This window comes from Anabrus simplex, chromosome 3 (genome assembly GCF_040414725.1).
Source record: "Anabrus simplex isolate iqAnaSimp1 chromosome 3, ASM4041472v1, whole genome shotgun sequence".
NCBI classification, from domain to species: domain Eukaryota; kingdom Metazoa; phylum Arthropoda; class Insecta; order Orthoptera; family Tettigoniidae; genus Anabrus; species Anabrus simplex.
The window spans coordinates 68,597,010-68,612,280 of NC_090267.1; the positions used below are offsets into that span (position 1 = coordinate 68,597,010).

Consider the following 15,271-nt stretch of genomic DNA (forward strand, 5'->3'; position numbering starts at 1 on the left):
GTTCTCTCTACTCAAAACCTGACAGATGTTTATAAGTTGAAATTGAGCTTCCTAAGAGGCACAGAAGAGACCAAGGCCTTTGTATTTCCTTGCCGTGTATAGCATGTGGACTGGTGTATCGGTCGGTAGTTAAAGGACTTCTTTCAGAGTGTTGTTTTATTATCTTATCTGCATCGGATAGAAACTTTTGCGGAAGTTTATGCATAGGTGTTGGCTGGAACGGATATAAAACTGTTGGAGTGATTGAACAGTTCAAAATTTGGAATTTCAGGTCTGCTTGCAGCAAACGTGAGTTAAGAATTTCTATAAGGTCTCATGGTTTTTTCAGGGTAGTTTGAGGGTCAAATAACAGTAGACTATATAAATTATCTAAAGCAACAACGATGACTTCGTCATAGAATATGGAGGTATTTAAAACAATTTTATTGTCTCATATGCTAATTGTAAGTTATAATAAAAGGAACACTTCCCATTTATGTAAATTTAATACATTAATACTACTACATATTTTATGGACATTTCACTGAATTTACTACATTTTTATGCACATATTTCATACTTTCATACTACATGAAAATCCGGACCTTACTCATCAGGAATGTGAATTTCCCAAGAGTGCAGATAAGGATTCTATAATTTATTTCGCATTTCTTTTTTCAGCAGTTCTTTTCTTAGTTGAATGGTTTATGTTACAGCCAGTAACACTCTTTAAGATATGAGCATGAATACTTCCATTGTTTCAGTTCAGTATGTGGTCATATTTTGTCAACTTACCTTTTTTCTCAGAGAGCCACAGTTCACGAGCTCGCCATTGTGTGCTACAGCAAGAGCACCGTGGGCTGTGTGGACGACGAACGGCTGGCAGTTCACTTCCTCTGAGGCTGCTGAGGTCGAATATCGAGTATGTCCGATGCCCAAGTTTCCTGATGAGAAATAAAGAACACGGTAAAGATTATTTATGACTCTCCCAGAGTATAACTTCCAACAAAATTTCCTTTCGGGTTAAAAACAATTCAAACTTATTACAGATGTATACACCACCTGGTATATTGTGGATCCACTAATCAGAGAGAAGATGGAAGAGGTCCATCCTTTCAAAGAGTGAGGGTATCAGGAAAAAGAAAGGGGCACAAAAGAGCACAAAAATAAAAGACTTCTTAGGCCAAATATTAAAGTGAGGAGTAATGGTGGTGATTATTGTTTTAAGAGGAAGTACAACTAGGCAACCATCATCTATATAACACTAATCAGAGAAAAAAAATGGAAGGGGTCTGTCACTTTGAAAATGAAGGTATCAGCCAAAGAAAGACAAAGGTCATGAAGGGCATGAAAATGAAAGACTCCATAGGATTCGCAAACCTAATACCGTCGTGGTCAGAAAAGAACAAGAGTTGACCAAGGAAGGTCGGATAGGGCAGATAAAGGTGAGGAGCCTGGCACAAGTAAGTAGAAGCAATACCAGGACTCAGCTAAGGGCCTCATAGTCGCCAACCCAACCTCTAAAGTTCAGAGCCCCTGGGGCCCTTTTTAGTTGCCTCTTACAACAGGCAGGGAATACTACGGGTGTTATCCTATTGCCCCCACCCACAGGGGGTGGCACAAACTGAAAAAAAAAAGGCCAGACTCAGCTAGGAGCCCTGTGGTTGTGATGATTGTGGTGGTGGTGGTGGTGATTATGATGATGATGATGATGATGATGATGATGATGATGATGATGATGATGATGATCCCTCTGCACCGCAAGTTGAGAGCTCCTTGGGTTTCCTTTCAGTCACATCTTATGACAGGTAGGGAATACCATGTCTGTACTCTACCGCCCACACCTACAGGGTAAAGGAAAAGTATACACCAATAAAAAAAAAATATCATTATTACTGAAACTAGGGTTGGGATTCAGGGTACTGTATTAGTCTGGAGGACAATTCACATCTTTAAGGTCACAACCACAACGTACTGTACAGTATACAATAACCAAAAGACAGTAATGCCAAAGAGCCATTCCCACTTGCTTAATGGTTAGCTGATGGATCTTATATAGCTCATTTAGATACATACAACTTAGGGTGGGGAATGTCGACACTGTTGTGGAATTTCAAATTTCCGAAGATTTCACAAAAGTAATGGAGAATGAACAACACAGCACTGTACTGTCTGCTGTTCAATCCTGACTTCCTGCAGGTGATATTATCATTATTCTCCACAATTCCCTGTCAATGATTTGCTTGATTGGATCATGCATTGTTCTTCCACATGTAAGGATCTGGTTAGTGTACCCTGCCAGAACTCTTCCTCGTGGCCTCTGTCCATGAGTTTCACCCTGGATGATCAGTTTTTCCATATTTTCTGGTCTTCTCATTACATGACTCAAGTATTTAAGTTGACTGAGCCAGATCTGGCCTAGAGTCTCCTTTCAATTTTAAGGTCCGTTAGGATGGAGTTATTTCTGCAGTGATCAGTCCATGGAATTCTCAACATCCTTCTCTAGCAAAACATTTTCGATATTATTGGACTCCTTTCTCAATGACCACGACTTCCATTCATATTATATAACTGTCACATTCTTCAGTCTGTTGAAACTAATTATTGAATAAATAAAATTTAGTATATATCTAAAAGAAGAAAAATAATAACAGATAATACCTAAAAAAGAACTTAATTAAAACAGAATGTCACATTCCATTCTTGAAAGATAATCATCAGATTTGTTCAAATCACACACCAGTGAGGAGAGAAGAACCATATGAGAAGAACTTCCTTAATGTAAGTTATAATATTTCAACATAAGTTTTAACATAAAGGGTTTTACACTTTGTCAATAATATTAACCGATTAATAAGCAATTTTTTAAAAGTTTTTTCTTTTCTTTTTCAGCTATTTACTAAATTTTATTTATTCAGAAATTAGTTTTGACAGATGAGGATCATAACAGTTATAAATTAACTAAGTCAAAACTGTAAAGAAATGGCCTCCACAATAACAGATCACATTCATATATTAGTATGGAAAATACCCGACAGCTTACCAGGCTTATTTTTGGGTTCTCATTGCCACCTTAGCCTAGTTGCATCTTTGTTTTACCTGTTTCACCTCTTCTCCTGATGATCAAGAATTTATCAAAATCCAAAATAAATAATGTACTTGTTGACAACTTCAAATCAATCAATCCACTTTATTTCTGGATGACTTGTCATTCTGCCTGTCTGCATCATTTTCTTTTGTTTTGGTTTTTGAGATGTACAGTTCTAAACAGTGTTCCTGGCTTTCCTTTTCAAGTAACTGCTTTCCTCATGATGTACTCTCCATATATACTGAAGAGCGCTGATTAAAGCAATTTCTCATATCTGTACACACGGATGTATGGCAGTATACCACCATCCTGGAAGAATCTACATCCTAAGTACTTGAAATGATTCACCTGTTCCAGTTTTGTATTCCTTATCTGGCATTCCATCTTAGGTTTCTTACTTAATGACATCACTTGATTCTTGGAAATACTAATTTTCATATCATACACCCTGTACCTCTTTTCTGACTCCAAGATATTAGATCTCAAGCTTTCAGCACAGCTTTTCATAAGATCACGTTATCGCCAAAGCTCATAGCTGCGATTAATGGTATTCTGTAGGAAAGAAGAGAGTTCTCGGATGAAACTAATTTTACACTGGTCTGTCTTCAGACAAACTTTGCTACATGGGAATAGAAAGCTGGGTGGACTCAGGATATAGCCTTCTTAAGAAGTAAACCAGTGGTAACAATGATAGGAGGGTAGTCAAAATGAGGAGATAAAGGCTATGTTTAAACTCCACGAATGAAGTTGTGTGTATCAATTAGTTCTGATGATGGCATCATGTGAGGTGAATGGAGTAGGATAGGTTGCCTAAGAGAATAATGGACTCAGTCATGTAGGGTAAGAGAAGTAGAGGGAGACCATGGTGAGGTGCAGAACTAAATGAGGTAACAGAACTTATTGCAAATAGAGGACTGCAGAGGTGCATACTTATTTCACAGAGGCATGAGAACTAAACGCTGAAAGGCATAACAGCCTATGATGAAGATCTATGTGTGTATATACATGTATGTATGTATGTATGTATGTATGTATGTATGTATGTATGTATGTATGTATGTATGTATGTATGTATGTATGTATGTATGTATGTATGTATGTATGTATGTATGTACGTACGTATGTATGTACGTATGTATGCATCCTTAAAGTCCCAATCTCTAATTCATATTATGACATTTGCAAATACCAATTTTTCTTTTTACTGCAAACAAGTTTTTCAATATTACTTATTTAATATCGCACTAACACATTGAAGGTTTTTCGGCAATGGAAGGATGGGAAAGGGCTAGGATTGGGAAGATAGTGGCTGTGGCCTTAATCAAAGTACAGCCCCAACATTTGCCTGATGTGGAAATGGAAAACCATGGAAAACCATCTTTAGGGCCACCGACAGTGGAATTGGAATCCACTATCTCCCAAATGTAAGCTCACGGCCAACTCACTCAGTCAAACAAGTTCTTAAACCTGTTCTACCCCAGCCAGATGGCCAACTGACTGGCAGGGTCAACCCTTTAAGTTACTGAAACATGCCAGAGTAAAATTATAACAGTAAGAGAGAAGACTTGTGTTGTGAATATTTCATCGCTGGCATATTATTACAAGCGTCATTTAATTATTGATAGTCTGTGCAATGACTACCTGTAACGATAGACTGTGAGTGACAATGACTACCTGGTAACAAGTCCAAGTGTATTCATTCGCCTGTGATAGACAATATTAATTCACAATTACAACGTAGTGCCACCTGACTGAATTACGGAAATTTAAATCTACAATGTTATATGTATAAGATAATTCAATGTTATATTCAAGATAGTATTCTACGCATTATAATACGTGTTTTATCAATAAATGACACTTAATAAAAATAATGTTGTTTGTGAGAGGAAGTAGTTTCTCTTGTGTACATGTGACCAAAGCGTTTTTTTGTTGTTTTTTTTACAATTTGCTTTACGTCGCACTTTCACATATAGGTCTTACGGCGACGATGGGGCAGGAAAGGGCTAGGAGTGGGAAGGAAGCGGCCGTGGCCTTAAGTAAAGTACAGCCCCAGCATTTGCCTGGTGTGAAAATGGGAAACCACGGAAAACCATCTCCGGGGCTGCCGACAGTGGGATTCGAACCCACTATCTCCCGAATACTGGATACTGGCCGCACTTAAGCGACTGCAGCTATCGAGCTCGGTGACCAAAGCTCTATACCAAGGAGGACATGTGATCTTGCCTCCACATGTTTATCTGAATTCGACATGCTTATTAGCTACTAATAAGGTAAGTACCATCAGCCATGTTACTGTGCTGTGGAACACATTGAACATCAACTGAAAGACTTAGTAAGTTTCAGGTGAACTCAACCAGATCCTGAAACCAGCATTCGTGAAATCAAGAGAGAAGAGGAAACCAAGGGACAATCACTAGCCTCTTTGCTGGACCCTTATCCAATTGCAGAAATAAGAACAGATATCTTCATGGATTGCTGTGACATCACGTACTACTAAAATAAGGGAGACTTCAAGATATCATCACCAGACACAACCTACAACATGAAACGTTCAAAAGACCGAGGACAAACTGTAGGGTAAGTACCACATAATTTGATTTATTTCCTTCCTTCTATTTAAGTAGATCTGACTAAGTACCATAATCAATATTCTATTTTGTAGCGTAGTTAATGCAGATTAGATTTTTGGCACACTGGATGCATTTCACCTATACCACATTTTCTTTTGTGGTCTTTGTTTCATCTTATGATAGCTATGTTAAACAGTATCTTCTAATTCAAGTAATGATAATACTCACAGATTTAATAATATGAAATTGATAATTCCTTATACCCAATACAAACTGATCATTAATTTGTTATCTGGGAATGCAATCATAACCATTTTATTTACTTTGAGTGATTGCTCAATAATTAAACTGAGACTCAAGATTGCTTCCCTTGTTCCTCTACCTTTTCAAAAACCATACTGATCATCTAAAATGACCTTTCCAGCCTTTTTTCTTCCAGCTGACATTATATCATTCTTGTAAGTATTTTTGAGGCATGTGACACTTAGCTGATGCTTCTATGGTCTTGATAAGTTAATAACTTTTAAATTTTTACGTAGTACCAGTAACTGGAAAGTTTTTACACTCTTACAGTTAGCACAAAAAGTATGACTTCTATCCACTGAGACAAAATGGTGTTTGCTTACCTTTCAACTTCTTCATGGAGTCGTCTGTGAAGATGTTGCCGATCATCCCCATTCCCTTATGAACATGGAATCCCTTAGCGCAGTAGCCTTCGCTTGTCACAATCCCTGCACTCTCCTGGCCTCTGTAAGCAAATGATACATTCAAATCATCACACTCAAGATAGAGAAAGAAAACTAGTAATAATTATTAATGATAAAGGTTCACACCTGTGCTGGAGAGCAACTAGTCCGAGGCAGATGACCTGAGCGACGTCTATTTGTGTCGGCCAGTCTCCCGTTGCAATACATCCAAACACGCCACACTCGTGGGTGAGCCCAGTCTCCTCCTTGAACCCAGCTTCGATAGCAGCCATCTGTGAACAAACCAAAATCCATACTTATAACAGAACATTCAGGTAGTGGTGGTGATTACTCTGTCGAGAGGAAGTACAGCCATCCACTCAGGACAAACCTGTCAGCTGGCAGGGACCCTTCTCTTGTTTAGCCTTTTAAACAGAGAAACAAAATTACAATATTGCACAGTTCTAATATAAAATGATATAAAATTGCTATTAGGAAGGAACTCAGAATAGCATTTAAAACATTATTATTATTATTATTATTATTATTATTATTATTATTATTATTATTATGTACCAAAATCATTAATTAACAAGATAAAAATGTTGTATCTTGAGTAAAAGCAATGTAAACGTGGGGAGTGGTCACTCTGAAACATTTTGTACAAAAAAAAAAGAGGTCTCAAGCAAGGAAGTGCACTGTTGCCATTATTGTTTATTATTGTAAAACAGAGTATCAGTAGTGATGAAGTGAATGCTTTGGCATTTGCAGATGATGTGCTGATTTGGGGAAATGGAGAAAAGCAAATACAAAGGAGACTGGATGTTTGGAATGAAAATCTGAAGAGTTTGGAATGGTAATTAGTAAAAAAAAATTTTTAAAAAAAATTTGGCATGCACTGTGGAAAAGAGAAAAAGAGAAGCCAAGTGAACATAGACGGAGAACAGTTAGAGAATGTAGAACAATTTACATATCTGGGTAGGATTATTAATGGAAGTAATGAAATCAACCCTGAAATGAATAACAGACCAAGGTACAACATTTTATCATCAAGTCAGAGAGCTTTTATGGGATGACAAAGTAATCAATCAATCAATCAAGAGAATGAAATTAACATTAACATTATATAAACAGTATTTCATACCAATTGTAACATACGGACTAGAAACGCTGGTAACTAATAAGAGACAAGATAGTAAGATCCAAGCAGTAGAAATGAAATGTTTAAGAACAATGGTTAAAAAGACAAGAAGAGATAGAATTCAAAATATTAAAATCAGAGAAGAGCTAAATACAGACCCGTTAGTACAGAACATACATACAGAAAGCACGACTGAGATGGTTCGGACATGTAAAAATAATGGGAAAGGAACGGGTAGCAAGAAGGGAATTGGAAAGAGAAGTTAAGGAAAAGAGACTAGTTGGAAGACCGAAAAGAAGGTGGACGGATCAGATTTGGAAGGATATTAGAGAAGCTGGATTGGATGTGGCAGAAGTAATGGATCAAGGGTTATGGAGCAGGAAAAGTAGAAGGACAGAAAGGAGTGGAGGAGGCTTGTTAACCACACCTGGGTGACTGGAGTGGAACATTGATGATGATGATGATTATTATTATTATTATTATTATTATTATTATTATTATTATTATTATTATTATTATTATTATTATTATTATCATCATCATCATCATCATCATCATCAAATTTGTAATACAATTACCTTTATGTTATGGGTTAGTTCTTAAAATCATTTTCTAGTTACTTTAATTGTATCAGTTCCCTGTCGTTGTTCACCTTGGTTTAATGTAAGATAAAGCTTTACAACCTTAACTACGCAGAGTAAAACATGGCAAATAAATAAATAAATAAATAAATAAATAAATAAATGGACGAAACTAGTTCAAAAAGACCTAGAATTTTTAAAAATGTATCCCAAGGATCTATTTAACAAGGATAAATTTAGAATGCTGATTAGCTAACAGCTAAAACATTGCATCCTGGAGTAGGAGTGAAACAGACTCAGGAAAGGAAAGCAACCCACAGTGAAAAGATGAAGGAATACTGGGCTAAGAAGAAAGCTCACGAGAGTTAGGAACCACGTGGTCCATGGGGCTTCCATGAAACAAGAAATTTAAAAAAATGTTGTGTGTAGGCCAATGACCTAAAGTATCTAAATATTAGGCCCCTTAAAACAACAATAATCATCACCAACATCAGATCATTCACCTAGATCATTTTAGTCTGAACAGCCATTTCTACTCATTTGTGACCCAAGACTTTCATGACTCAAAAATAGAAAACATTGTTCTGTCTCTCAGTGATTAAAAAATAAGGCAAACATGAAATCTGTTCCTTTTGCAAATGGGTATCTACACAAAATCTGAAGTACAAAGAATCTGAGTTATAAAGAATGTTCGTCAAAAATGTGAAACTTTTGCAATATTCACGACTTTTTTGTTTTTACAAACACAGAACTTGTTTAAACTAATAATAATTTTTCATGCCGCCCCATGCTACCCTATCCTGGTGTAACTTTTCATTTCTACATTACTGCATCTTACATCTATGCTAATCTATTTGTCATATTCATATCTTGGTCTACCCTACCGCTCTTACGGGCTACACTTCCCTTAAAAACTAACCGAATAGGCTCTGTGTGTATTAAGATTCCTTTTCTATCTCTTCTTCTGATCAAATTTTGCCAAATCGTTCTCCTCTCACCAATTTGATTCAGTATCTTTTCATTCATAATTCGATCTATCCACCTCACTTTCTGCATTTTTCTGTAACACCACATTTCAAAAGCTTCTGTTCTCTTTCTTTCTGAGCTAGTTATTGTCCATGTTTCACTTCCATACAACGACACGCACAAGACGAAAGCTGTCAAAAACAATAACATACTGTATACTAAGTAACTTGCGATTAATATCAGTATTATATTCTGCAGTAAAATGTAAATATTGTAAATCGGTGAAAAAACTGAATGATAGTGCAAAAGGAAAATAAGATCTTTTATTTTTATTTTATGAAATACTTCCTCTCATACAGAGACTGTCTTGCGACAAAGTATATTTTTTACTTTATCAGTAATTGTAAGAATTGTAAGAATTATTAATGAACTCCTTAAGGCAATGATGGTAATTTCCCCTAACGTTGTCACTGGAAACCTGTAGTCTCAATATCAATTCAAATCAAAGTACTTTATTTGAAAAATGAGGTCTCTATCTCAGTGGCAAATGATACACAAAAATACATTCTTCTGAACAACTACATTTTAAGTTAAGAAGAAAAGACATTTTTCCTAAAATACAGTATTATACAATTTACATTAACATTTTTTTCTATAAAACACACAGCTCATCCTAATTAATTTATAATTATTTACAAAATTCTACTCATAATATCTTCAGGATCAACTCATATACAGTATGTGGAATCACTTCAGTAAACACTATACAATATTGGTATAAGATTTAAATGTACATTACCTTTTCCCCCCATTTTGGTACCTAACGTGCATAACAACCTGCTGCGTCTTAACCAGAGCCCCTTTGTCCACTGCTTTTCAGAGTTCCTGAAGGGCCTTCACAGCTACCGTAGCAGTCCCAGGGCCCTCGAAGTCCCCACTGTACTTCACCCCTACAGGCAGTCCCCTACTTCAGCTGTCCAGTCGCCATAGACAAGGGGATGGAATTATTTTATTCACAAAAATTCTTTATTACAATAACCTACACAGGTCGAATGCCCCCTAACATGTCTTTTCTCTGTTGCCGTTTATTCTTTTCTTGAATATCTGTACAGATTTTGGAAAAGGATCAAACACTTCCCCAGGTAAACGGTTCCACTCCTTCACGCCCTTCCCAATGAATGAAAATTTACCCCAATCATTTCTGCTAAAATCCCGTCTAATTTTACACTTGTGATCAGCCCTGCCAATATAATTATTTTCCAACTGAAGCCCCTCACGGATTTCTCCCCATGCTTCCTCTCCTGTATAGACTCTATATAATCCTATAAATCTAGTTTTCTCCCTTCTCTTACTTAAAGCTCCCCACTCAAGTATCTGTAACATTTCTGATACACTACTTTTTCTCAAGAAATCTCCCATTAAAAATCTTGCTGCTTTCCACTATACACCATCTATTTCTTTTATTAAGTATTCCTGGTGAGGATCCCAAACACTGTTTGCATATTCCAATAATGGACAAACCACACTTAAGTAACTTTCTCTTTTAATTCTTTTTTGCATTATTTAAGTAGCCTCATTATGACATATAACGATCTGTATGCATTCCCAACAATGTCATCAACATGACCCTTCCAGTGCAAATTATTTTCAATTCTCATACCTAAGTATTTGCACTTGTCATCTTTAGGGACAATTACCCCATCCAAAATATATTTACATTCAGTTTTTAAGCTCCTGTTTGTAAATGTTGTGACAATTGATTTGCCTCCATTAATCTTCATATTAATCTCTTCAACCCATTGTTGGATACTGTCAAGGTCCCTTTGTAATTCTGCAAAATCCCCTATGTTATTTATTTCCCTATAAACAATTATATCATCTGCATACAATCTTATTTTTGATGTTATATTGTTCCCTAAATCATTTGCATATATTAAGAATAGTAATGGGCCGATTTTACTACCCTGTGGAATTCCCTTCCAAACTTTCTCTTCCTGTGATACATAATTTCCTATTCCGACTTTTTGAACACTTGAATTTAGAAATGTTCTTATCCAACAAACTAACCCTAATGTCGAATCCCATTCCCTCCAGTTTCTTGAATAATATTCCATGTTCTACTCTGTCAAATGCCTTGGAAAGGTCTATGACTACGCAATAAAACTGGCCTCCCGAATCCAACTGATCTGATATGTCCTGCTGAAATCCCACAAATTGTGCCTCACAAAAATAATTCTTTCTAAATCCATACTGACTCCTCATGAAACAATTTTTATCTTCACATACCCCTCTAATATATTTTGCTATTAAACTATCCAGTATTTTACAAACTACACTGGTCAGGCTGACTAGTCTGTATTTTTCAGGTTTCCTTTTATCACCCTTTCCTTTATAAATGGGTATTATTATAGATTCCTTCCATTCCTTTGGTATTACACTATTATTTATGATATAGTCAAAGAGAAATTTTAAATAAGTCACTATGAACCACCCCAATGTCTTTAATACCTCCCCAGAAACTTGATCACTCCCTGCTGCTTTTCCTTGCTGAAGCAGTTGGATTTCTCTGAAAATATCCTCATTTGTGAATGAGAAGCTTCTGGTTTCCTTATGTGTCTCTCCTCCTCTATCTTCTGTTTCGGTTTCCAACTACTGACATCCAATACGTTTAACCCGAATCTACTCCAAAATAATGCCATCTGAAATTATTATCAACTGTAGTACCTTAGGTAGTAAGTTAATGGCACAGGTAAAGGAACGTTATTGGCATCAGAATAATACGTACATACATACATACATACATACATACATACATACATACATACATACATACATACATACATACATCATTATAGAGTGTTATGCCTTTCAACGTTCAGTCTGCAAGCCTCTGTGAATTTACTAAACATCGCCACAATACTCTATTTCCAACTAGTGTTGCGGCCTCATTTAGATCTATACCTCTTACCTTTAAATCGTTAGAAACCGAGTCTAACCATCGTCGTCTTGGTCTACCTCTACTTCTCTTACCTTCCATAACAGAGCCCATTATTCTCCTAGGTAACTTATCCTCCTCCATTCGCCTCACATGACCCCACCACCGAAGCCAGTTTCTGTGTACAGCTTCATCCATCGAGATCATTCCTAAATTAGCCTTCATCTCCTCGTTCTGAGTACCCTCCTGCCATTGTTCCCACCTGTTTGTACCAGCAATTATTCTTGCTACTTTCATGTCTGTTACTTCTAACTTATCCATAAGATATCCTGAGTCCACCCAGCTTTCGCTCCCGTAAAGCAAAATTGGTCCGAAAACAGACCGATGTAAAGATAGCTTTGTCCAGGAGCTGACTTCCTTCTTACAGAATACTGTTCATCGCAACTACGAGCTCACTGCATTAGCTTTACAACACCTTGATTCAATCTCACTTACTATATTCCCATCCTGGGAGAACACACAACCTAAATACTTGAAATTATCGACCTGTTCCAGCTTTGTATCACCAATCTGACATTCAATTCTGTTGAATTTCTTACCTACTGACATCAATTTAGTCTTCGAAAGGCTAATTTTCATACCATACTCATTGCACCTATTTTCAAGTTCCACGATATTAGACTGCAGGTTTTCGGCACAATCTGCCATTAAGACCAAGTCGTCAGCATAGGCCAGACTGCTTACTACATTTCCACCTAACTGAATCCCTCCCTGCCATTTTATACCTTTCAGCAGATGATCCAGGTAAACTACAAACAGCAAAGGTGAAAGATTACAGTCTTGTCTAACCCCTGTAAGTACCCTGAACCAAGAACTCATTCTACCATCAATTCTCACTGAAGTCCAATTGTCAACATAAATGCCTTTGATTGATTTTAATAATCTACCTTTAATTCCATAGTCCCCCAATATGGCAAACATCTTTTCCCTCAGTACCCTGTCATATGCTTTCTCCAGATCTGCGAAACATAAACACAACTGCCTATTCCTCTCGTAGCATTTTTCAATTACCTGGCGCATACTGAAAATCTGATCCTGACAGCCTCTCTGTGGTCTGAAACCACACTGTTTTTCATCAAACTTCCTCTCAACGACTGATCGAACCCTCCCTTCCAAGATGCCAGTGAATACTTTGCCTGGAATTCTAATCAATGAGATACCTCGATAGTTGTTGCAATCCTTCCTGATCCCTTGCTTATAGATAGGTGCAAATACTGCTTTTGTCCAATCTGAAGGTACCTTACCAACACTCCATGCTAATCTTACTACTCTATGAAGCCATTTCATCCCTGCCTTCCTACTATACTTCACCATTTCAGGTCTAATTTCATCTATTCCTGCTGCTTTATGACAATGGAGTTTATTTACCATCCTTTCCACTTCCTCAAGCATAATTTCACCAACATAATTTTCCTCCTCCCCATGTGCTTGGCTGTTCGCAACACCACCAGGAAGATTTCCTTTTACATTGAGAAGATGTTCAAAATATACCCTCTACCTCTCCAGTCATTTCCTAGGATCTATTATGAGTTCACCTGAATTACTCAAAACACTGTTCATTTCCTTTTTTCCCCCCTTTCCTAACATTCTTTATTACTGTCCAGAAAGGTTTCCCTGCTGCTTGGCCTAGCCTTTCCAGATTATTACCAAAATCTTCCCACGACTTCTTTTTGGATTCAATAACTATTTGTTTCGCTCTGTTTCTTTCATCTACACACAAATCCCTGTCTTCCTTGGCCCTTGTTCGGATCCATTTCTGATAAGCCTTCTTTTTATGTTTACAAGCTGCTCTCACTTCATCATTCCACCAAGATGTTTGCCTTTACCATCTTTACATACAGTTGTTCCTAGGCATTCCCTTGCTGTTTCTACTACAGCATCCCTGTATGTCACCCATTCTCTTTCTATATCCTGAACCTTCTTACTGTCTACTGTTCAAAACTTCTCACTAATCATATCCTTGTACCTCCGTCTAATTTCCTCGTCCTGGAGATTTTCTACCCTTATTCATTTGCAGACAGATTTCACTTTCTCTACCCTAGGCCTAGAGATACTTAGTTCACTACAGATCAGATAGTAGTCTGTATCATCGAAAAATCCCTGGAAAACTCTTACATTCCTAACAGATTCCCTGAATTCAAAGTTGGTTAAGATATAGTCTATTATGGATCTGGTACCCCTAGCCTTCCATGTGTAGCGGTGAATAGCCTTATGTTTGAAGAATGTATTCGTAACTGCTGAACCCATACTAGCACAGAATTCCAGCAAACGCTTCACATTTCCATTAGCTTCCATATCTTCCCCACATTTACCAATCACCCTTTCGTATCCTTCAGTTCTATTTCCAACTCTCGCATTGAAATCACCCATTAGCACTATCCTATCCTTGCTGTTGACCCTGACCACGATGTCACTCAATGCTTCATAAAACTTGTCAACTTTATCCTCATCTGCACCCTCACATGGTGAATACACTGAGACAATTCTCGTCCTAATTCCTCCAACTGACAAATCTGCCCACATCATTCGCTCACTTACGTGCCTAAGGAAGCTATGTTGCGTGCAATGGTATTCCTGATAAACAGCCCTACCCCATACTCTGCCCTTCCTTTTCTAACACCCGTCAAGTACACTTTATAATCTCCTATCTCTTCCTCGTTATCTCCCCTTACCCGAATATCACTTACTCCTAGCACATCCAGATGCATCCTCTTTGCTGACTCAGCCAGTTCTACTTTCTTTCTTCCATAAGCCCCATTAATATTGATAGTTCTCCATCAAATTCCATTTTGTTCGCCAAGTTGTTTCTAATAATATGCAACACATATTTCGATGGGGAGTTTGGTCAGGTCAGTGTGTGGATGGCTTGGGAATGGAAGATAAACGCGGCGATGGGGGGAGAAAAGAAAGTTTGCGAGGTCAAGAAAGATGTTTTGCATGGGTACAAATGTGGTCTCGTGCCGACCCTGGCTTGGGTGGTGCTGAGTACGATATTCACAGCACGACTAGATCATCTGGATGCTGCAATAACATTTTCTGGCTCAGTGATGAAAGCTGTGGCAAACTACCTCACTCCTCATATGGCTTGTTCGCTAATACTTATAAAGCAAAGCAAAACAAAACAAAGTCATCTCCGTAAAGGCCATGAAGGCCCTTTGAGTGGTGGATGATAAAGGATTCCACTATCTGTAACCTCGACACTTGGTGGGGTAGATTGGTCAGCTCAACATCCGGCCGCCTTTGCCCCCAAGAATTAACCTGG

At 37.5% G+C, this 15,271-nt stretch overlaps 1 protein-coding gene across 3 annotated transcripts in view; it reads right to left on the reverse strand.

Moving 5' to 3' along the window:
* Nucleotides 1-15,271, reverse strand: part of LOC136865975 (amidophosphoribosyltransferase) — a 155,351-nt gene that overhangs the window by 48,883 nt on the left and 91,197 nt on the right. For all 3 annotated transcript variants that reach the window (XM_067142555.2, XM_068226580.1, XM_068226581.1), the window contains exons 2-4: nucleotides 6,474-6,619; nucleotides 6,267-6,388; nucleotides 775-923 (exon numbers count right to left, since the gene is read on the reverse strand). In XM_067142555.2, the coding sequence (XP_066998656.1) occupies nucleotides 775-923; nucleotides 6,267-6,388; nucleotides 6,474-6,619 (417 nt within the window). The remainder of the gene's footprint in view (nucleotides 1-774; nucleotides 924-6,266; nucleotides 6,389-6,473; nucleotides 6,620-15,271) is intronic.